The 24,623-nt window shown below is 40.0% G+C and overlaps 1 protein-coding gene across 7 annotated transcripts in view; it reads left to right on the forward strand.

Annotated features, from left to right (window-relative positions):
- The window catches only part of PTPRG (protein tyrosine phosphatase receptor type G), a 725,999-nt gene that overhangs the window by 695,476 nt on the left and 5,900 nt on the right, over positions 1-24,623 (forward strand). For all 7 annotated transcript variants that reach the window (XM_073811323.1, XM_073811322.1, XM_073811324.1 and 4 more), the window contains 8 exons: positions 1,021-1,193; positions 2,764-2,899; positions 3,450-3,596; positions 5,841-5,934; positions 6,858-6,934; positions 7,426-7,554; positions 11,144-11,290; positions 12,028-12,170. In XM_073811323.1, coding sequence (XP_073667424.1) covers positions 1,021-1,193; positions 2,764-2,899; positions 3,450-3,596; positions 5,841-5,934; positions 6,858-6,934; positions 7,426-7,554; positions 11,144-11,290; positions 12,028-12,170 — 1,046 coding nt within the window. The remainder of the gene's footprint in view (positions 1-1,020; positions 1,194-2,763; positions 2,900-3,449; positions 3,597-5,840; positions 5,935-6,857; positions 6,935-7,425; positions 7,555-11,143; positions 11,291-12,027; positions 12,171-24,623) is intronic.

The following is a 24,623-nucleotide window of genomic DNA, read 5'->3' on the forward strand; positions in this document are numbered from 1 at the left end:
CTGACCATCGTAACTGCAAATGCGGAAGAAATAGGAAAATGAGGGGTAACAGAAGAATTAAGAAATCAAAGACATCCAAAGGCCTTGTAGCACAGGGCCAGACACCCTACAAGGTTCAGTGTCAATGGATTAATGACCCTGAATCATCAAAAAAAATTTTTTTATTTTAGAGGTATTGGTAATTTAAAAAAAAAAAAATCACAGCAAGTGATCTATTTGGGGAAATTTTTCATCCAAAGTGGTTCAAGTGTAAAAAGTGCAGCCACTTAAATGAATTCTTCAGAGTAGTGTTCCTTTATGAAAGTGACAGATAAATTGATTGTTGCCTTTGACTCTAGAGATTTCGAACCACTTGTCACTTAGGATCCTCCCCACACCTCCTGGAGAGTGTACGGCACGAGCACTCTGGCTCCTAAAGGTCCAGTCCGGACAGTGGAGAAAGAATGTGAGTCCCGGCCCACAGTCAGATGAGTTGGGGCATCTCAAATGCTGCCAGGAAGTGGAGGCCTTGTAGGCAAATTACAAAGTGCTTGGATTGGTCCAGATCCAGAAAACCGATACTAAACATTCATTCTTGGTACAGTCTTAACCCATTTTCTCTTCCAAGAGATGTCTGATCCTTCTATGCACCCAGGTCATGTCTCCATTTTGGGCATGAGAGGGCCACACAGAGGAAATAACCAACCCCAGGAACAGCAGTTAAGGCGAATGGGAACAGAGGTCAGGTTTGCTGACATCCTTAGGTGATTTTTTTTTTTTTTTTTAGTACACGGGCCTCTCACTGCTGTGGCCTCTCCCGTTGCGGAGCACAGGCTCCGGACACGCAGGCTCAGCTGCCATGGCTCATGGGCCCAGCCGCTCTGCGGCACATGGGATCTTCCCGGACCAGGGCACGAACCCGCGTCCCCTGCATCGGCAGGCGGGCTCTCAACCACTGCGCCACCAGGGAAGCCCCCTTACGTGATTTTTACCAGAATGCCCACTCTCAGCTTAAAGCCATCTTTTCTCACCCTCTCTCAGGGTCAGAAGGGAAATCCCAAGGGGCGTCAGAATGAACGGGTAGTGATCCAGTACCACTACACGCAGTGGCCCGACATGGGAGTTCCCGAGTACGCCCTCCCGGTCCTGACCTTCGTGAGGAGGTCCTCAGCAGCCCGGACTCCAGAAATGGGCCCTGTGTTGGTGCACTGCAGGTGAGGCCAACGGCGTCCCCTTTCTTCTGCCTGGGATTCAGCATTTGAATTGGGCAGAGCAGCGGGTGTGGGCTGTGTGAACTTGGACCACTGTGGCCCTGCTGCTTGCGGCTTTGTTTGATTTAGAAACGGAGTCTTAACTCTGAAAACTGGGACCAATGAGACCTGTTAGGGTTATGGAAGGTCACTGTAGTCCCCTCACATTAAGAAATCATCTGCTGCTTCTGAGGTTACAACAAAATATGCTCTTAGAGGATGAGTCTCCAGTTTTTATAACGCCTTCTTATTACTGATAAAAAATCCCCAGTGTTTATAGGGAAATTGTTGGCAGCTCCTAATATATAGAAACCTTACACACAAATTTAGAACTTTCCGCACTAGAGATTTTGAGTTTTTGAACATGGCTTTTCTGTAGGGTTCCTCCAAATGATAATAGTTAGTTTATGTGTGAAAGGCTTTCAGTTTATACGTGCTATATAAAATACCTTTTTTAAAGCACAGATAAAGCCTGTTTTCCCATCTAAACTAACTACCTTAAACAACCTTAGCTGATTGTTTCAAAAATGCTTTTATTGTGTTTCATTTGGATTGCTGGGCTTTTTAAGTGATGTTGCTTATTCTGTGATGTATGTTACATAGCTGCCCAGCCTTTTCTCAGCGTTTCTTTGGGGCTGTTCTCATAACATGCTTCCACAGAGCAGGTCCTTTGCAGACGTCGGAAAAGTCCCATAAGGACTCTGTTTAAAGTCCCATAAGGACTCTACATTTTTGCTCACCCATTTAGAATCACTAAAATAGAGGTGAAGGTCTGTCAATCAAAGCACTTGGGTATCATCAACAAAACTGTGTGAGATGGGGAACCTGAGGCGGTAGGTTTCTGCCAAAAGAAGCCTGTGGTTCAATACGGCAGAACTCGGGTCTCCCTGGGCTGGGTTGTGTTGTTTTGCTTAAATAACAATCAGGAAACGGGAATAAAAGAGGCCAGCTTTTCCAGAGGGGCTCTTCTTCTCCTACCCCTGGATTACTAAAGGAAAGTAGCCCTTATAAATAGGAACTTGCCAGTACTGAGCACCCTGGGCGGGAGTTGTGCACAAAGGGGGTTTATCGAAAGGACAGTGCGTTCTCCCAGAATCCCTGGGGGAGCGGGAGAACCAGGCGATGCCTCGGCAGGGGTGCTTCTGGTGCGGAGATGGCTACTGCCAGGAGAGACACCTTGCGGCCCCTGGCATCACAGAGTTAAACCCTTTGCTTGAGCTGCAAGCAAGGCTGAGAAAGCAAATCTGTAACTATATTTTTATTTATTTATATTTATACATATTTTATATTTTTATGTATGGTAGAAGGGCAGTCTTCCCTCCCCCTCAAGACTCACGGGGGAGGAAGATCCTATTGAAGTTTCTGAATGCTATCCGTATGTCAGCATAACCCTCTTGTTGAGAGAACCTAGTATAGTTGACGACGTAGGTTATTTCTCAGCCCGTTGGAGACTCAGATGATAATTTTTGTAATCCATGGTTCATGACCTGGTAGAGCAGCAGGTGTACTAGTTGAGTGTCTGCCTCTCTTCCAGTGCTGGCGTGGGCAGGACGGGCACCTACATTGTGATCGACAGCATGCTGCAACAGATAAAAGACAAAAGCACAGTCAATGTCCTGGGATTCCTGAAGCATATCAGGACACAGCGCAACTACCTCGTCCAGACTGAGGTGAGGAGGGGTGCTGGTGTTCTCATGTGATTCCAGCACACGCTTGAACTGCAAGTTGAATGACTGAGAGTGAGACATACGCATTCTCTTGGGCCTGGAAGGAATTTACAGGTTTGTGTTGGAAGATGTCCTAACCGGGATACCGTTCTTTGGCTCACAGGCATCCATTTCTGTGTGGCTCTTAAATGAAGCAGATAGAGTTTTCTCTAGTGCTGTGTATTCCATGCTGGGGGCGCTTAAACCTTGTTGTTTAGCCTGAGAGATATATACGAGGCAATGGTTCTGAAGCCCTTCACTGAACACACGTCTTCCCACTGCTTTGTTTGGGACGTGGTATGGAATACAGAACTAAACGCAGCACAAGCCCTACCCTAAAATAACTTCTGACAGATAAGGAAGGATGGACTGGAGCCGACCCCCCTGGCTGTAAATGCATGAGGGAGGTCCCTGCTAGGGGAAGAGTTCATCTAAGGTCGATTTCACGCAGGGGACAGAGGTGGCTGCCCTGTCGCAGCTCTCCTCAGTGACTACCATGTCGTGTGCCTTTTAGGAGCAGTACATTTTCATCCACGATGCCTTGTTGGAAGCCATTCTTGGAAAGGAGACTGAAGTATCTTCCAGTCAGCTGCATAGTTACGTTAACAGTATCCTCATACCAGGAGCGGGAGGAAAGACACGACTGGAGAAACAGTTCAAGGTAGTGCTTTCAATACGTTTCTTTGGCAAAGCAGCAAGGAGGTAAAGAAATGCCTTGAGTTGGGAGGGTCGTGTCTTTTTTGCATGAATGTCTAGACTAAAATGGATTACTATCTATCTGTACTCCTCAGATGTAATCCATGGGAAGATCAAGTTTCGACTTACGTATGAATTGTGGGTATCCAAGTAGACAGTGCTGTGCTGTATTTTCTTCTGCACAGTTTACGACTTTAACATTTGCCCCTGGCCCCAATGACATGGTACTCTGTCAGTCGTTCCAGTCCAAAAAATATCCTCTGTATTTTTTTTTTTGCGGTACGCGGGCCTCACTGTTGTGGCCTCTCCCGTTGCGGAGCGCAGGCTCAGCAGCCGTGGCTCACGGGCCTAGCCGCTCCGCGGCATGTGGGATCTTCCTGGACCGGGGCACGAACCCGTGTCCCCTGCATCGGCAGGCGGACTCTCAACCACTGCACCACCAGGGAAGCCCTATCCTCTGTATTTTTTTCTGAACAAATACTGTCTTACCCTGATGGAGAACGGCTATTTGTTGGCATTATCTTAAAAGCAAAGCTCTTTGAATGACTATCCTAGCAGATAATTTAGAAACTAGAAAAGATCTAGTTACTACGGAATACTAAAGAAACTTTAGTTAACTTTTCCTAAATGGTTATTCTTTTTCTTTGATAGGGGCATGGGGGCATGAGGTGTAAAGACAGTTAAGGTTTATACGGAATTGAGTGAAAAGAGAGACTGTAAGAACTATTAAAGTAAGTAAGATCAGAAAGCGCAGTCATCTCAAAGTACTAAGTGCTTTCCTATTTCGTAGTCTCTCATTAGACTTTAAAAAAAACCAGGCTTTTTTGCACATTGTTCTACATGTAATTTCTCGTTTTGTGTCAAGATGGAAAGAGATGAATCTCTGCAGTTTTAGTTTTCATGGTAAAACCTTCCATAGACACTGAAACCTTCGAGTCTCAGCTCAAGAAATGAGACTGTCAAACAAATGATAACAAGTGATATGAACTGAAAAGTAGATCAATTTCACCAAGTTCAGTTATAACAATTTTAAATTTCTAGGTCTCCTTTTATAACATCCTTACTGCTCTGCGAACCATTTGAGGTAATCAATAGTGAGGACATAGTGTCTCATTTTGAATGTTTAAAATGAATTCTTAAAAAAATTAAGTACCAATAATTCTTAATTAAATTCTGCCTTTTCTGTTTCTGCAACATTTGTTTATACAGTTTTAAAAATTCATCAAAGGAAACGAGGTCATTTGTTCCTTTACAGGCATTAACCAACTACATCCACCTCCATGTAGAGAAGGAGACCGTTCCCATATACTCTGTTTGCATGGACCCCTCCCTCCCCACCCCCTCCCAAAAGATTGACAGAATGATTCAACCAAGCTATATACACAGGAAGAATAACCAAACTACTGGGCTAATTATTTATAACAGCCTTAGAACAATGTCAGTTCAGTTTAACAGACATTTACTGAGAACTTAGTAAATTCTTTACCATGATTAGCTCTTATTACCAGGAAGCCGTGTTTGCTAGTATAGAGCCACCTGCATTTCATGTGGCTGTGAGGAATCAGTGACATCATCAACAGAGAAACCCACGTTAATTCAACAAATGCTGCTTACATAGTGCCTGTAGTCAAGAAACCTAAGGCCTAGGGCTTCCCTGGTGGCGCAGTGGTTGAGAGTCTGCCTGCTCATGCAGGCGACGCAGGTTCGTGCCCCGGTCCGGGAAGATCCCACATGCCGCAGAGCGGCTGGGCCCGTGAGCCGTGGCCGCTGAGCCTGCGCGTCCGGAGCCTGTGCTCTGCAACGGGAGAGACCACGGCAGTGAGAGGCCCCCGTACAGACAAAAAAAAGAAAGAAACCTAAGGCCTAGTAGTAAATAAAACAAGCACACAAACAACCAAGACAACTGAAAAAGCTACCACTCTTGAAACACAAAAAAGTGTCCTTTGGGATACAAAAATGTTTATAGTATCTGTGCCAGATCATCAAGCAGATGCTATCAATTATACCTTTGTTTTTGTTTTGTTGTCTTTCCCCGCTTGACTGAGATAGACCACGCTGCATGTAGGTCAAAGAATTCCAAGTTTAGGGTCTACAACGTAATGGTTTGATAGTTAACTATATACTGAGAAACCATTACCACAATAAGTTAGTTAACACAGGCACAATTATAATCCTTTGAATGAAGGCTAAAATGTTGCTTTTCTTTCAGCTGGTCACACAGTGTAATGCAAAATACGTGGAATGCTTCAGTGCTCAGAAAGAGTGTAACAAAGAAAAGAACAGAAACTCTTCAGTCGTGCCCTGTAAGATCTTAAAATCAGTTCGACTTGCCTGTGTTCGTTTTTTCTTTGGATTTTGTGTGTTAGGTAAAGAGGCAGCCACTACCAAGGGAAAAAGTTATGCTGAGAACAACTGAAGCAGTTTGATCAAAACGGGAGGGGTGGGTGTCGGCACCAGCAAGTTGCTGCGTCTATGTGACATGAAAGCTCGCTTCAGTTCACCTCGAAATTCAAGAGTTAGATTATTTCTACCATGTCTTGCCTTTAAAAAAAAAAAGTCAAGTCATTATCACTGTGGCATTAATGCTCTCTTCAAACAGAGAGTCCTGGATTAATCCGCACAGCTGGAACTACATTGCTAAATTATTCTGGCTATTGAGACTAAATTATTCTGGCTATTAGAGACTAAGGCACCATTGGTAGGTGGTGACCGCTGCATAAATAACTTGGGACACAGCAGTGGATACTGTGTGTAGTACACTGTAGACACAGGCATGGGTGATCAGTGAAGAGATTCTGTCTACTGAAAGAGGCCAATATTTTCTAAGCCCTTCCCAAAGAAAAAGATTGGGAGTAAGGGGATGGCAAAAGAGCAAACTACAATACGTTGGTATAAGTGTAGGAATAGGAAACCAGGGTCAAGAGTGACCTGAAACCCTGTGTCGACTCCACACACAGTATCCTCTTAGTGATCCGCTGGGGAAGCCTCTCCCACAGTCAAGTGTTATTCCTAGAACGTCTGGGTCCTGCTGGGCACATGCAGCAGAATTTCATTTTACATTCTTCCTTAGCTGATGACGCTCTAGCTTGTTTAAAAATATAGGTAAGTCTTAAAAAGAAAGGGGAGCCAAAGAGCTCTATTACTCACCAAGTAACTCTCAGAAAGTGCTGTTGGTGGTGAGGGGTAATGAGGCAAATGTGGTATTTTCGTTTTTTCCATGTCACAGCTGAGCGTGCTCGAGTGGGCCTTGCACCGTTGCCTGGAATGAAAGGAACAGACTACATTAATGCTTCTTATATCATGGTGAGAGTCAACAGTTAATTATAAATAAAGTCAATTAAACTGAAAGGTGCTAAACAGCAGATACCACCTATGTGACTTTCAAGTAATTCCTTGATGTGTAATATCAAAATTATAGAGATTTCTGTATCTGGAAACCTCTAACCAAGGATACCTAATCGGTGAGGACACAAAAATTGCTTAAGCTAACAGAAACGCTTGTTAAGTAAGGAATTAATCTTTTCGTGAATTTCACCCATCTAGTCTTGGAATAAATGTTGAAATTGCTGTCAAGTAAAAACAGCAGGGGGAACTAGAAGTGCATCGGACGTGGAGAGAAAACTGTCTATATACATGTTAGGAGAAGTACATCTAAAAATTAGCCCAATGCACTGAATGCCTCTTTTGATTATTTTCGTGAGGTCGAAACAGTGCCGGTCTTATTTCATGAATATATTTTACTGCTGCGGAGTTAAACACTCATAATCACTGGTTTTTCGTCCTCCTAACTGAAGGGCTATTACAGGAGCAATGAATTTATCATAACCCAGCATCCTCTGCCACATACTACGAAAGACTTCTGGCGAATGATTTGGGATCATAACGCACAGATCATTGTCATGCTGCCAGACAACCAGAGCTTGGTAAGTAAAGCACATCTGCTATATATTAATGAGCCCGGGAGGCCAGAGCATAAATTACCTTGTCACAGGGCTACCGTGTCTGTACATGCTAGGGAGGGAATTCAGACTTCTCATCTTCTATGTCTGCACAGGTGCCTTTCCTAGTCTTACCATTCCTGACCCTATCAGTTCCAACAGGATCAGCACTGATCCCTAATGCTGGTGATATATCAATCAATCACCCCTCAGTTGTACTGTACATGGCAGCATGGGAGAAGGTTTTTATTTCTTTATTTTGGCTGCGTTGGGTCTTTGTTGCTGCGCGCGGGCTTCTCACGGCGGCGGCTCCTCATCGCGAAACATGGGCTCTAGGTGCGCGGGCTTAGTTGCTCCGCGGCATGTGGGATCTTCCCGGAGCAGGGCTCGAACCCATGTCCCCTGAATTGGCAGGCGGATTCTTAACCACTGAGCTACCAGGGAAGCCCAGAAGGTTTTGAAGAAGGTCCTTTTTCTAACCTCACTAATGCACGATCTTAAGCCAACCTCTTAGTTGCTATATGTCACTGTTGAAAAATAAATGAACAGTAACAGTAGTTAACATTGATTATATCCTTTATTGATTATATCAATAAATGTTAACAGTAGTTAACATTGATTGATTGTATCTTTACCTGTATTAACTCCTTTAATCCTTTCTACAACTCGATGACACAGGTGCTCTCAGCATCCCCTTTAGTAGCTGAGAAAACTGAGGGAAGTAACTTGCCCAAGGGCATATACGAACCATGGGAGCCAGGATTGGAACTTGAGTCACCTGTCTCATTTTGCTATTGTATATGTCCAATGCCGCCACATCACAGAAATGTTTCCTGGCCCAAAGAAAACGGTATCAAAAGTACTAATAATGTATCGTTATTTTCCCCCAATCCATAGGCAAGCCCGATCTATTACAGGGAGGGAGATTAGGAAAGCCTTCCTTGTTCGGACTTGATGGTGCTTTTTAAGACCTTGACTAAGCTACTACCTCTTTCTTCTCCCTTTAGTCCTTCCCTATTGAGGTCGCTAGACCCTAGAGGAGAAGGGTGAGCACGTTTATGAAAATAAGTGTAACTACTTCTGCTGAGCTCTCATTGCATTCTTAAGTTTCGAAATAGTTGGGTCTTCAGAAGTTACTATGAGGACTTGTAAGCGCACAAAGTAAAAACAAAAACAAAAACGATCTGCCTCCGTGAGTGTCAGAGTAGTGAGTTTTTTAATCAAGAAAGAACAGCATGTGAGTGAACCCCTAGTCTTGATGACATGCATTTGACTGTGTGCCCAGTCAGTAGGAACTTCACTTTGTCGCTTTCTGCTCCAGCTTCGGAATACCAAGACTGCTTCTGTGTGATAGAATGGCAACAAAGTTGAGAATCTTAAGCTAAAAACTGGAGTGTAAATTTTCAAATTAGCTGGCAATAGGGGTCTACTCTGTTCGGCATATGGAAATTGGAGGCATTTAGGGTTGTTAAAACGTGCATTTGTTGGATGAGTCAGTGTTTTGTTATCCTCACTTAACAGAGGACAGTCACTATACCCAAGAGCTCATTTGTATGGGGAGGAGAGGGGGAGACTGACTGAGTGAGTCAATACGTGTTCTGTGGACAGCGCCGATACCGGGCCACCGGGCCTGTCATCTCGGTGTCTCTCCGAGGCCCAAGGAGGCTATGCTGCAATCACGCATGTCTGCACTCATAGCTCTAGGGTCGAAAGTCAGATTCAGTAGTGTGTAGTTTTTTCTAAAGGTACTGTTTCTGCATTTTTTGTTTGCTTTGTTATTTATCACTACTGTAACGTTACAAAGACCATCGTTCTGTGAATAGCCCAAAACTCACTGCTGCTTAGGCGTCCCTGCCCTATCTGTAAGCAAAATAAGCATGCGATCAGAGCTCCTACTGAATCAAGAAGTAGCATTTCTTTGTCATAGTCTGTCAAGACGATCAGTTATTCCCTAGTTTACTGTCTGTGTTCAAAAGGTTTTTCTGCCGTTCCTCCACCGTTACTAAAATCCCTTTGGCAGCCTTTAGGCAAATTAGATAATTTCCAGTTCATCTTATCATCATAATAGCTCTTTGAGGTATGTAGTTTTATTATTCCCACTTTTCAGATACGGAAATTAAGCCTTAGATAGATTACTTTTCTCAGGATCGCATCCAGGCCTATACTTAATCTATGTATTTGGTTAAATTTAGAAGCCTTGTTCGTCATTATGGCTTTAATATCTGTTCAAAGGGCCCTAATTCCACTTCCTTGGGCAAAACGCATTAAAACCCAAGACAGTTACAGACTTCTTTTGTATAGACTAAACCCCGTTGCTAATCTGTTTCCCCTTATGCTGAGCTTTAAAAATAAAAATGTACTTGGCAATAAGCTATATTGAAACTTGAAAGGGTGATAAGTCTTATTGGACTGTTGGCTCATTTCTGATGCAACAATGTAAGATTAAACAAAACCTTCTTTGTTTTCAACATTATTCAGGATTATTTCTGACTTCACTAGTACTGTCTAAGCATTTTCAGGAAAATGCCCATAGAAATGTATATATTACAGGCAAACTGTAATTTGCCATTTGAACTGATTAGAAAAAGGAGGGGGCGGGGCTCGTCATAATCATTGTATTTCTCAGAGTCTCCAGCCTAGGCAACGGTTCTCTTTTTCTTAGGCCTCCATAGTTTTCAGGGATAGAATTCAAGTATCAGGCCTGAATACTGTATTCGTTTCAGGTGTACAGCTAAGTGATCCAATTAAATTTTCTGATTATTTTCCATCATAGGTTGTTGCAAGACATTGAATATAGTTCCCTGTGCTATTCAGTAAATTGTTAGTGCTTATCTATTTTATGTATAGTAGTTTCTGTTACTGAATCTTTATTTTTAATCTTAAAAGTAGATGAACGTTTAAAGCTTACCTGATTCGAGGCCGAAAGACTTGAAATCGAACATTGACAGACTAACTTTCCTTTTACAAAGCACCTTGTACTTAGAGCCAATATGCCTATTTATGGGCCTGTCTGAGCCTTGGTGTTTTCATCTACAAAGCCAGAAGATAAAAATACCTCACTAGCATATTATGAAAACCAAGTAAGAGAATGTTTACGGAAGTCCTTTGCAAAATGCTGGTCAACTGTAGAACTGTTAATGACATAATCCATAGAGCAACAATTAGCACATCTTAGTCGCATAAGCCATTGTGAAATAACAAGTTAAAATTACTTGACCTAGATCCTGTCTCCTTTTTTACTCTGACAATTATATTACAGAGCATTTCTCAGCTAGGGGTAATACATCCCCTACAGAGGGAGGTTTTTTGGTTGTCGGATATGACATAGGTGAGAGGTGCTAGGAAATAGTTATGAAGCGTATTTTACAATAGAATACAACCACCACTGAACTCAGCATGATTAGATAGGGCTAATCTAATTGGGCTAATAATTCTATGAACCCAATTTAAAAACTGATTTGAGAGGTATGGCAAATGGCAAAGAAAGAAATCGTTTGGTAAGAAAATTCGAAAATAAATGGTTGACAGCACTGCAGAGGAATTTTTGTCCTTCTTTTCTTTTTGGTCCCCATAGGCTGAAGACGAGTTTGTATACTGGCCAAGTCGAGAAGAATCCATGAACTGTGAGGCCTTTACCGTCACCCTTATCAGCAAAGACAGACTGTGCCTCTCTAACGAAGAACAAATTATCATCCATGACTTTATCCTTGAAGCTACACAGGTAACCTCAACCTCAGTTCCTCAGTAACAGCCACAGCTGGGCCCTGGATCACCCTTCCAAGTAATAATGGAGTAATTTACCACCCTTAAGACGGGCCCAGGCAGGCATTTGAGTATGACTTAAGTATGTTCACTTCCTTTTTTGCTTCCTTCAAATATTTGCTTTTTCCAGCTGGAAAGATGACATGTAGCAGTTCCTCTGATTGAGCATGCATACAAATAGGCCTGTTGACCTAATTATAAAAACAATATACTAGAGCTCAGTATTTTCTTTGCCATCAGAAATGTGAGCCTTGCAATATGTTGCAGAGATGATAATATTAAGACTTTTTTTTTTTTTTTTAGTAAACAACATTTTGATGCATAATTAACTACCTTCCTATGGGGTTGGTAAGAGGCGAGCTGTCTTATATTAGTAATTTAAATAAAGATGTCCTCACCCTTTCCTGGGTTTTTTTTTCTTTATTTTTATAGGTAAGCTAGAGTAGGATATAAAGCCTCTTATAATTTGTTGTCCCTTACAATTTTTCCCTGAACAGGATTCTATTTCACTATCATAACCTCATTTGTTCATGTCAAGCAGACCTCCCTAGTATTTTTCTCCCTGCAGCAGTTTGGTTAATTGGGCATTCTTCAATCATCTGTAGTATACACTTCCTCAGGAGCAAGTACGAGTCATTAGATTATAGATAGGATGAAATGAAGGATGGGCCGTGACTCGTGTTGTATTGGTTGTAGGATGACTATGTCCTAGAAGTTCGGCACTTCCAGTGTCCCAAATGGCCTAACCCGGATGCCCCCATAAGCAGTACTTTTGAACTTATCAACGTCATCAAGGAAGAGGCCTTAACAAGGGATGGCCCCACCATTGTTCATGATGAGTATGTACCTGTTTTTTAATTGTCTTGTTGCACTGTGGTAGTAGGGGGAAGGAAAGACAGATTTTAAAAACGTACTCCCTCTCTCTCAGCTTGTGACAATTCCAGCTTATTTCTCATGTGTCCATGTGCAAGGTGTTGTGTTTCTCTTTGGGTTTTAATTTGTCAAAGGCTTCAGGCTCTCCGAGTGTAGGTTCTAGAAAGGTGAAAGTACTGTATCTCAGCCTACCAAAATACATCTGCATGCTTTCTGAGGTTTTCTGTTTCAATAATGCAAATTAAACAATAACTTACAACATGTCTACATTTCTATTAGTTTACATGTAATACTTTATATTAATTAGTTGTTTTTAAATCCTTACACTGATCTCCAGCAAACACTTACTACTGTAGACATGAAATGTAATGAAAAAGGTACTATTATTAATGATAATATTTATAGTTTACAATGTGTTTTGAAGTTTACAGTACTGTCTCTGGGAGTTTAAAGGCAAAGCATATGAATTGCAAAGAGAACAAATAACTTGCTCCTGGCTCTGAGCTTCCAAGTGTCCGAACAGAGTTCAAACCCAGCCCACTTTCCCTTTAATGAGAAGGAAGGGGGTCATAGATATAGATATACCTTATAGTATACGAATACCTGGAGTCAAACTTCATAGATGGACTCGACCTGCAAATCAGTTGCAGATTGTTGTGAATCTCACAGACCTTTAGCCAGTGGCACCAATTAGACGTCCTCGTCTCTAGTTCTAAGGTAGTTAGTTATCTCCCTTGGTCAGCAACGTGTCAGGGCATCCATTATGTTCATTAAGTTACCATCTACTCTGCTAGAATAGAGAGTAGTACATTTCCAAGTAAAAGCTCATTAAGTCTTATCTTTGAACGAATGCTGTCACAGGAAGTGAACAAAGACTTTCGGCTGAGGTCAGCACCTTCACCTCAAATCCATGGTACTCTCCTATTTGCGTCAAGCCATACATTTGGCTCCTTCCAAAGAGTTTGATGGTCTTTTTTAAATAGTGACTATTTCAAAATGTTGACCTCTTAATTAGAAGAATTAGGATTAGTTAAGTAGCCTGAGTAAGTAAGATCCCTGGAAATGTGACAGCCAGCACTAGTGTTTAAATAACACAGTCAACCTCAGAATAACTGGGTAGGTACCACGAGTCTACGGAGCTTCAGGATATGCAGTTATAGCACAAAGTTAGGGCTGCTTCTAGAGTTTTTTCCCCGCGCTAATCTGGCAGCTTTTCATATACCTTCTGGATTTTACTAGCTTTTATCAATTCAGACCAAATTCTAATGTTGCTGCCCAGCTCCGTGACGGATTTTGCTGTTCTGATAGTACTCCAGGGATCTGTCCTGAAGTCAGTAATGCAGCTAATGTTATATTTCATGGTAAGAGAAGACGGAAAGGAGAAAAAACAAAAAACAAAAACCAACAACAACTAGTTAAACAATTTAAACAGAATTGTTTGTTTCATTTACCTATATTCAGCTTTGGGGTATATTGTCTCATTGAGTGATTTTTATTTTATGCTACATGCTGACTGTGTCACCTCTGGAATTAATCAAATGTAGCTTGTTCTTAGGCCTAAGCCAGAAAAGAGCAAATTCATCCTACACTAGCGGCTCTTCACATACCATATAGGAGAGCTGGATTAAAAGCCACCTAAAGATATGCATTCGTTCATTTATCCACCATCTTTAAGAGATAAGTGATTCCATTAAAATTATTTTTCTACATTACTCAAGCACATCTGAAGTTTTTTAATAGTTGTTAGCTCTAGTACAACACTGAATGCCAGTTACCTTTCAGTTTCCATCTTTCTTACCTACTTTTTAAACCTCTAAATATTCCTTCCTGATGGCCTACAAACACACACCTCAAATCTAGCATGTATAAACGCAAACTTGCCTTCCCAGCCTGCTCCCATCCACTTAGTTGTACAAACCAGAAACATATCAGAGCCCTTTTCTGTGCCCCCTCACCTCCAATTATCATTGGCCACCAAGTCTTGTTGATGCCTTCTCAGTACACTTCCCAAATTCTTTTACAAGCTGGTTGAAGCTTTACTTCTTCAGCTGTCATCCCAGTCCTCCACTGATTTACTTCCTGCAGCCCACCTTAGCCCTGCAAATACTATTCTGTCTAAGTGCCCTTTTATTCAACACACACTTCAAAAGTCACTCTCTTCGAACTGTTTCTAACTGAAACCAGAGGGGATCGTCCATAAACATCGCCTCTTTACCAATGCCGTTCCTGTTTATCACATCATATTGTAACTACTTGTTTACATGACTGTCACCCCCACATTGCTGTGACCAGCAGTGCTAACTTATTCATCCCATTCTCCACAGAGTGACACACAGTGGGTGGTGGATAAAGATTGGTATGAATTGGTACCGTGCTTTCAAGTTAGGATGACTCACCCATTAGTCAGGATATGTGCCCGTATATGAACTTGCCCCAGACGGCCTTGCTTTTTGTTTTGGTTATTGGTATTTTTCCTGCTTACATTCATCTGTGAACGATAAAACCAATTTATCGACACAAAGTTTAAGTTCTGTCAAAGATAGCAGTGGGCAGGCTCGGAAAGAAGGCCTCAGTGCTCCCACTGAAAGTCAAAGAGTTGAGCTGAACTTCTAGTGCACAAACTCTGTGCTGTCGATCTGGTCTTCACAGCTGTGTGCCAGGTCGATGAAGTTTCTGGGTAAAATGATCTGAAGGTAAACTTCCTCAACAGAAAGTAAACTGATTGTGTTTGAGCACAGGCACAGCTTAAAGGCAAACTGCTTTATTCACGGCATCCTATATTTGTCTGCTCAGGACAGTTCTATCCAGAGGCTGATCTGTATCACCACTACTGTCAAATTTTAAACACAGAGCCTACAGATGAGTTCAAAACACAGCATGGTTCTTACACAGTTTTGTGAGACACTAGTAGATTAGACCTTCACTCGCAGAACGAAGGCTAATTTCCTGTGCAAATACTTAATGTGAATTCACTGTGGAGCTATCTCTATCACCCCGTTGGAGGCCATCGTGGGCTAATTTCATTTAACAGTTTTCAGAGTGGGATCCCAGGGTCCCTGGTTGGGAAGGAGGTCTCCAAGGCCCTTCCAAGAGATCCAAGAGGACACAACTGTTTTCATAATACAAAGATACAGATTGCCTTGTTCACTTGTATTCTGTCTTGAGTGTACAGTGGAGTTTTCCAGAGCTATGTGACCCAGGAGGACATCCCCACTCTGACAGCTAATGGAATGCGTGCTTGCACGGTTTTGTGTTTTAACACTTTCTCAGTTCTAACATCTGATACAGTAATTATTGACAGATAAAGCCCAAATAAGCAAAAGCTCTTTGGGGTCTTCAATAAATGTTAATTTTAATTTTGTCCTGAGACAGTCCAGAGGAAATGCTGAAATATATGGACTGCATTCTGTACCAACTGCTGCAAAGACACCTTCAAATCACAACTAATTGAGTCCTTCATTTAATCCTCAAAATCACCCCACTAGGGGGGTAACTTTAGGATCCCCGCTTCATGCATGAGGAAATGGGGGCTGCCTGTGTAGGTATTAGGCCCTGTGTACACACATATCCAAGTGTCAGAGCCAGTCCCAGCTACATAATGTATGTGGGGGTCCAAAGCAAAATGAAAATGTAGGAACCCTTGCTCAAAAATTATTAACAAAGATTTTCCAATTAAAGAAACAATCCCATTTACCAGCACATCAAAAAGAATAAAAGACCTGTACAGAAAACTCTAAGACACTGATGAAAGAAATCAAAGATGACACAAAGAGATGGAGAGATATACCACGTTCTTGGACTGGAAGAATCAGTATTGTCAAAATGACTATACTACCCAAGGCAATGTACAGATAAGTGCAATCCCTATCAAATTACCAATGGCATTTTTCACAAAACTAGAACAAATAATCTTAAAACTTGTATGGAGACACAGAAGACCCCAAATAGCCAAAGCAATCTTAAGAAAGAAAAACGGAGCTGGAGGAAGCAGGGTCCCTGACTTCAGACTATACTACAATGCAACAGTAATCAAGACAGTATGGTACTGGCACAGAAACAGAAATATAGATCAATGGAACAGGATAGAAAGCCCAGAGATAAACCCACGCACCTATGGTCAACTAATCCATGACAGAGGTGGCAAGGGTATACAATGGAGGAAAAACAATCTCTTCAATAAGTGATGCTGGGAAAACTGGACAGCTACATGTAAAAGAATGAAATTAGAACACTCCCTAACACCATACACAAAAATAAACTGCGAATGGATTAAAGACCTAAATGTAAGGCCGGATACTATAAAAATCTCTTAAAGGAAAACATAGTTAAAAAACTCTCTGACATAAATCACAGCAAGATCTTTTTTGATCCACCTCCTAGAGTAATGGAAATAAAAACAAAAATAAACACATGGGACCTAATGAAACTTCAGAGCTTTTGCACAGCAAAGGAAACCATAAGCAAAACGAAAAGACTACCCTCAGAATGGGAGAAAATATTTGCAAATTAAGCAACTGACAGTGGATTAATCTCCAAGATATACAAGCAGCTCATGCAGCTCAATATCAAAAAAACAAACAACCCAATCCAAAAATGGGCAGAAGACCCAAATAGACATTTCTCCAAAGAAGATATACAGATTGCCAACAAACACATGAAAGGATACTCAGCATCACTAATCATTAGAGAAATGCAAATCAAAACTACAATGAGGTATCACCTCACACCGGTCAGAATGGCCATCATCAGAAAGTCTACAGACAATAAGTGCTGGAGAGGGTGTGGAGAAAAGGGAACCCTCTACACTGTTGGTGGGAATGTAAATTGGTACAACCATTATGGAGAACAGTATGGAGGTTCCTTAAGAAACTAAAAATAGAGCTACCATATGATCCAGCTATCCCACTCCTGGGCATATATCCAGAGAAAACCATGGTTCGAATGGAACCATGCACCCCAGTGTTTATTGCAGCGCTGTTTACAATAGCCACGACCTGGAAGCAACCTAAACATCAACAGATGAATGGATCAAGAAGATCTGGTACATATATACAGTGGAATATACTCATCCACTAAAAAGAAGGAAATAATGCCATTTGCAGCAACGTGGATGGACCTGGAGATGACCATACTAAGTGAACTAAGTCAGAGAGAGAAAGACAAATATCGTATGATATCGCTTCTATGCAGAATCTAAAAAAAAGATACAAATTAACTTATTTACAAAACAGAAACAGACTCAGACTTTGAAAACAAACTTATAGTGACCTAAGGGTAAAGGTGAGGGGGAGGGATAAATTGGAATTAAAATATATGCATTACAATATATAAAATAGATAACCAACAAGGACTTACTGTATAGCACAGGGAACTATACCCAATATTCCGTAAGAACCTAAATAGGAAAAGAATTTGGAAAAGAACAGATACATGTATATGTATAACTGAATCACTTGATGGTACCCCTGAAACTAACACAACACTGTAAATTAACTATACTCCAATATAAAATAAAAATTAAAAATTTTTTTTTCCAGATGGCAACACCAGAGCGTTAAACTAAGAAGTTTAGTTTACGCAGGACCCTCCTAAGTAGGGGACCCATCAAAGCACAAGGCCCAACACAGCAGCACAGGGGGCAAGCCAGGAAGCTGGCACTGGCTATAGTTAAATCCAGATCTGTTTAATCCCACTGGTTAACACTGCCTCCCACTGGTTTTCACAGTAAGCACTCCTGTCCCTTGTGTCTCCGGACTGTGTTTTGTTTTCTGTACTTTCTCATTCACTTCCAAAGTTTTAATTTCTTAAAGTCCTGTGGTTCTGTGCTGCCATTATTCCCCAGGATTAATGGATACTGAAGCTTTAGCTCTCTTTTCCTTCCTGCCGTAATGATTTTGAAGGGAAGCTTCACTTCCTTCATAGTGACAGGGTTATACCTCTGCATTGCGTTGTTGGTTATGATTTTTAAAACAACATCGTAAGAGCAAAACAACAATAATTGTAATTAGATGAAGTAGTAAAAAGTGTAATTAAGTGGCCATAAGTATTATACACACTGATGATACAAGGAACCCCAACGTGTCTTAAAATGAATATAGACAGAGCCACCTGAAAACATTACTGAATGTCGGGAACTTAAAGTACTTTCATTTCTTTGAGGCACAGACAGGGGAAGATGAAAATACATTTTAACAGCATAGCGCTAGTTAAAAAAAGAAGTATTGCTCTTAATGGGGCCCTTTGAGAAAGTGGCCAACAAACTACCAAAACCAGTGAATTTATACAGTATTCTTGTTCACCAAGTCCCTGTAATTTGAAGTGCAAATGCATGAAACTTGACAAACCTCCTTTAATCCTACTTAATTCCTAAACTTCTGAAAGAGAATGGCCTTTGATTTTTCAGTCTTTAAAGACTGATACTTTAAAGTATCTATGCATTTGATTGATTTGACCTAGTTTCTAGTCCTGTTTAAAGTCTTATTTTGTAGGTACTTCCTTTTATTTAGGTAGTTATTTAAGAATGGCTAAATATAGGAAAGACAACCCAAGCAAAGGCCAGAGTAATCCCGCATGGAGTGCACAGTGCATAGTAAAATACATAATACCTGACTTTCCTATCTGAATGGCTATGGTTAGCTTGAAGGGGGAAAAAAAAATCCTAACAGTTTCACTAGAGCAGATTTAGCAGAGATTAAAGGGTTAAGTTCTTCCCCTATTGAAAAAAATGCATACAAATGATTGGGGGTGGGGTGGGGAATTCCTAGCTCTGCTAAAATGAGACGGTAAACCCGGTTCAGTTTAGAATCTGAAGACAGACAACATGATGAACAAGAACAAAAAAATACAGTGAATCAGAGGTAATAGAGCAATCATAATTGGATTTTGAAATAATATGCTCAGAGATGTAAAGGAAGACCATATGAGATGAATTAAAAACATGTATTAAGAAACAGGAACAAATTAGAGGCTAAGAAATGGAAAAGATGAGAGATGGGCTAGTAGTACAATGGACAAAACCGCAATCAGACTCAGATATGGAAGCCAGATACAGAAGTTCTAACATCGGTCTAAGGGTGTGATCCCTGGAGAGAGAAAAAAGATGAAAGAGGAAGAAATTAATAGCTGAAAAAAAAAATGGCTGAGATTCTCTAAGAACTGAATAAAGGGATGAGTTCTTAAAATGAATTATCAGGATACAATGAACAATAACATTCAGAGAGAAGATCTGAATACCATAATGAACAAGGCTGATCTAATAGTGACATATAAAAAGTATGTGCCCGTCGACAGATGAATGGATAAAGAAGATGTGGTACATATATACAATGGAGTATTACTCAGCTGTAAGAAAGAATGAAATAATGCCACCTGCAGCTACATGGATCGACCTAGAGATGATCATACTAAGTCAGTCGGACAGAGAAAGACAACTACCATATGATAATCACTTATGTGGAATCTAAGATACGGCACAAAAGCACCTATCTACAAAACAGAAACAGACTCACAGACACAGAGATCGGACTTGTGATTGCCAAGGGGAAGAGGGGGAAGGAGAGGGATGGACTGGGAGTTTGGGGTTGGTACATGCAAACAATTATATACAGAATGTATACACAACAAGTTCCTACTGTATAGCACAGGGAACTATATCCAGTCTCCTGGGATAAGTCATAATGGAAAAGAATATATATTTTTTAATGTATTTATATATGCGTGTAACTGAGTCACTTTGTTGTACAGCAGAGACTGGCACAACACTGTAAATCAACTAAACTTCAATAAAATAAATAGAATTTAGAAATAAACATTTCTAAAATTAAATACATAAATAAATACATATTAAAAGTATGTACCCAAGAGAGACTTACGGAGAGACCATATAGTCTCTTCAAACACAAAATAGTTTATTTATAATTACTGATCATAAATGGAATTTTCATACATTCCATAAAACTGATATCATACAAGGCCACGTTCATTGATTATAATGCATTAAATTAGAAACCAACAATGAAATGAGACCCCAAATTCTTATACCCAGACACTGAAGTCCTTATGGCTAGAATTAGAGATAATTGATGGTTTAAAGAGGTAATGAAAATAGAAATTACGGACTCCTAAAACTAAGTGATAATGAAGGCACTGCATTTCAAAACCTGATAGGATATATACTCAGAGAAAACCATGTATAGCCTAAGCCTCATATATTGGAGAACAATTTTTAAATAAGCTTTCAACTTGAGAAGCCAGAAAAAGAACCAAATGAATCCACAAAAAGTACAAGGAATTAAAAGGAAAGCAAACAGTAATGAAATGGGGGCAAGGAGGAGATAGACTTCCTTGCTTAAATTTTACTAACAAAAGACACAACTTTGGAAATTGGTGAAAAAGAGAAGGCATAATTTATCATTGGGAAGAAAAAAAAATCTACCATTTATCTGTAGTTCTCAAATGTTTTAAAAATTGTTAATTTACATAGGTGTGATAAAACGTTATCTTTTAGAGTTTTATGCTAAATTATTAATGAATAAAATCCTTGGGGTTTGCTTCAAAATACATGGGGAGGAAACTGACATGAAACAACACCAGCTATGAGCTGATGATTGTTTCAGTTCAGTGATGGTGCAGTGAGGGTTACTATGCCTTGTACACATTTGATATTTTCTTTAATAAAAGGTTAAAAACAAGAAGTATTTTAAAGGAAATGAAATAAACATTTAAAACTATTTATAACTCTATACCAATAATTTTTTAAGCCTACCTAATCATAGTATAAATGCTATTTAGTGAACACAGTGTACCAGTCAGTCTCTGTTCTGAGCCATTGACATGTATCAGCTCAAATATAAGCTGTAGTCTCCCAAACTATGAGACCTTGGCCAGTTACTTCCCCTGGATGTGCCTTGTTTCTTCAACCTCAAAATGGGGATACTAATAGTACCTGTAGTACTGGGTTATTCTGACAATTAAGTTGACACATATAAAGTATTTATAAGAGAGCCTGGCACATAGAGTTTTCAACCCGTTAAGGCCCACTAAGTTTTGACCAGTCTACATTTGAACAACAGCACACAGAGAAAACATTTACTGTAACCTTGATTAAGAAGACAAACAAGGCTAGCACCAGAATGGAACAGTATAAGCCAATGTTACTTACTTGAATATGGGTACAAAGGTCTAAAAAAAGTACTGTCAAAAACCCAGTGTGTTATAGTAAAAGAATTATATACATCATGAAAAAGATTTATCCTAGGAATATAGAGCTGCTTAAATGGTACCAAAAATAGCTCTCAGTGAATTCAGAACATTATTAAAGGAATTTTTTTAAATCAATAGATATTCAAAAACATACAATAAAATAACAGCCATTCATAATCCCCTTCCCTAAAAGAAAACACTCTTAGCAAACGAAAAGTCAAAAGCATTCTTTTTAACTTGATAAATGTTACTTCTCAGAAGCCTATAGCAAATATTTTTATTTAATATTAAAAAATTAGAAGCTTTACCATTAAAGAACACAATATGACACCTCTTCACAGTGTTAGAATACAAAACTATTGTATCCTAGCCAATACAGTAAAAGCAAAAGATGTAAGAAGTATAAAAAAAAAGAGACAAGTGGCATTGCTAGCAGATAAAGATGTATCCAACTTCCTAGAGAATCCACAGATTATTTATTAGAACTTAAAAAGAGTTCTGCATGGCCGGATACAAGTTCACCACGTGAAAATCAATAACTTTCCTATATATCAACTGAAACCAAACAGTACTGTCGCAAAAAGAGGCCATTCTTCGGAGTAACAGAAACTACCTAGGATTTACTCTCAAATGAAATTGGCAAAAGACTACGTAGAAAACTGTAAAATCTAATTGAAAACTGTGAAAGACCTGAATAAATGGAGAAAAGATATCGTGTTCATGAACAGAAAAACTCAAAGAGATGTTAATTTCCTCAGCTCTATCTATATATTCTGTGCAGCCTAACCAAAATCCCAACAAAACTTTTTGTGTTCCTTGACAGCCCAGTATCAATCAACATGAAACAGGATGGGATGCGGTAGAAGCGTAGAGGTATATGGAAACGAGTGTACAAGTGAAAAATGAAAATATGTATGTCTGAAGCACTAAAAGTGAAACAATAAATATAGAGGCAGTCAAGACTATTGTGCAAACTTGCTTTATCAGGTATCAAGACTAACCAAAAACCTATGGGAATTTAAACGAATGTGGGGAAATACAGTATAAAAAAACAGACAAGCAGATTAAAGGGCCAAAATAGAGAGTTCAGAAATAGGCCTGCATATATGAGAATTTAGACGATTAAAAAGGCAGCTCAAATCAATGAGGAAACATGAGACAATTCAATAAAAAATGCTGGCACAGAGGGAGCAAAGACTGCTGCCATGTCCTGCATGTCCTGCCCGCTGCAGTCTGCTGCATACAGTGGGATGTCGCTCCAGGACCTTGCTTCAGACATGTAAGCTCCCCCCATCCATTAAACCATCGGTGTCTCTGTTGCTGACTCGGGCTCTTTCTTTGGTCTTGAGGCTGGGCAAGTACAGGGCCTGCAGGCCTGTAGCGTGCAGCCCAAAACCGTACACTCAGGTAATCTGTCAGTGTAGCAGGCGTCAATCCCATACGTGGAAAGTGAAAGAGTATGTGTGAGATGGAAAAGATTCAGAAAAGGCTGAACATGTTTATGGAGCACAGAAGACTAGTTCTCTAGGTATAGTTGGATTGCCAGATATATTAGGAGGTTACTGAGTTTTGTGATTCTGTATTTAGATGAGGATCAATATTCTAATCATGTGCTTCATCTGAAGCACCCACTGAATAGGGAACAATTTTGAGTCACTGGGATTGGTGTCTTGATCAGGAGATACAGTAAGAGGTGAGACAGACTTAGGAATCATTTGTCTTAATAAATATAGGTTTAAATAAGTAAATGGGGATGAAATTAGGCTAGGCAGTAGGAATGAGGAATGTTAGGGGCTGATGGATGGAAAGTGGGGAATGGAATATTGGATTCCCATGTGGTGGGAGAGCTTGTACATGGGGAGTGATCCTGTGAATGAGCTGGAAGTAGACAATGTTGTGGTTTCTGGATGTGGTCTCTGATAATTGATTTTATAGGTCACATTCATGGTGAAAGCTAAGTGTGGTTTGTATCCCTAAAGATGACCATTTTTGTAAATGTTAGGTTGGAAAACAAAGCAAAATTTGCAGTATAGTTGTGGCATTGTCTAACCATGGAATTTTGTGATATTATTCCTTCTGAAACTTTGTTCACATTATTTGTTAAATAAACCAAATCAGCACATTTTAAAATGAGTATTAATAAAGCAAATAAATATATGTTAAAAAATGCTGGCACAAGTGGTTATCCATTGGAAAAATAACTAAATTCAGACCCCTACCTTACATCAAAACAAGAATAAGATTCCAATGAATTAGACAATTACATGTAAAAAAAAAAAGTAGAAAAATATAGGAGAATATTTTTTAAATACTGGGGTAAAGAAAGCATTAACAAACAAGATTCCAAAAAAGTTAAAGATTGATAAATTTGATTATATCTAAACTACATTTCAGCATTAACAGAAGCAACCACAAACAATGCTAAGAGAAAGTAGAGACTGAAAAAACTACTTGCAACACGTACTGTAGATGATATAATACCCAATAGAAAAATGGCCAAAGTATATTAATAGGCAGTTTCAGAAGAGGAAATACAGATGGGTCAGTAAACATAGAAAGATATTCAACTCCCCTGGCAACCAAGGAAATGCAAATTAAACCAACAGTAAGATTCAAGTTTTCACACATCAGACTGGCAAAAGCCAAAGTTTAAAATGATGAGGAGAAACTAGTATTCTCTGGCTGGGAGGAGTATGGACAGGTAACAACACATGGGAGAGAAATACCGCAGTGTCTTTAAAACTAAATGGGCATACCTGTGACCTAGCTCTTCTCCTCACGGTGAGGTGCTACTCTGCTATGTGCACAAGGCACAAACAAGCTAAATGTCCATCCATGGGGAAGTGAGGACATCCGGTATGCATGCAGCAGATGAAATGATGAGCCTGATCGACATGTACTGATACCCTTAAATCTAGGAAGGCTGTACCTAAATGCATAACAGTTTTTCCCTTAGACAGATTACCTCTGAAGTTGGGGTGGTGGTTAGGGAGACGTTGGCTTTATTTGCATTACAGAAGTAAAAACATCCGTACTGTTTTAATTTCATGTAAGAATAAATTTAGAAACAATATTTAATAGTTATTAACAGAACAGTGGACACAGGGCATCTAAATTCTAGTCTCATTTCTGCCACCAACCAGCAACACCTCCTTGAACAATTCATTTAATCCATCTGTTTTCTCATCATTAATATGGAAACTATGTGCCACACAGGT

The sequence above is a fragment of the Tursiops truncatus genome, chromosome 10, assembly GCF_011762595.2.
Source record: "Tursiops truncatus isolate mTurTru1 chromosome 10, mTurTru1.mat.Y, whole genome shotgun sequence".
Lineage (NCBI taxonomy): Eukaryota > Metazoa > Chordata > Mammalia > Artiodactyla > Delphinidae > Tursiops > Tursiops truncatus.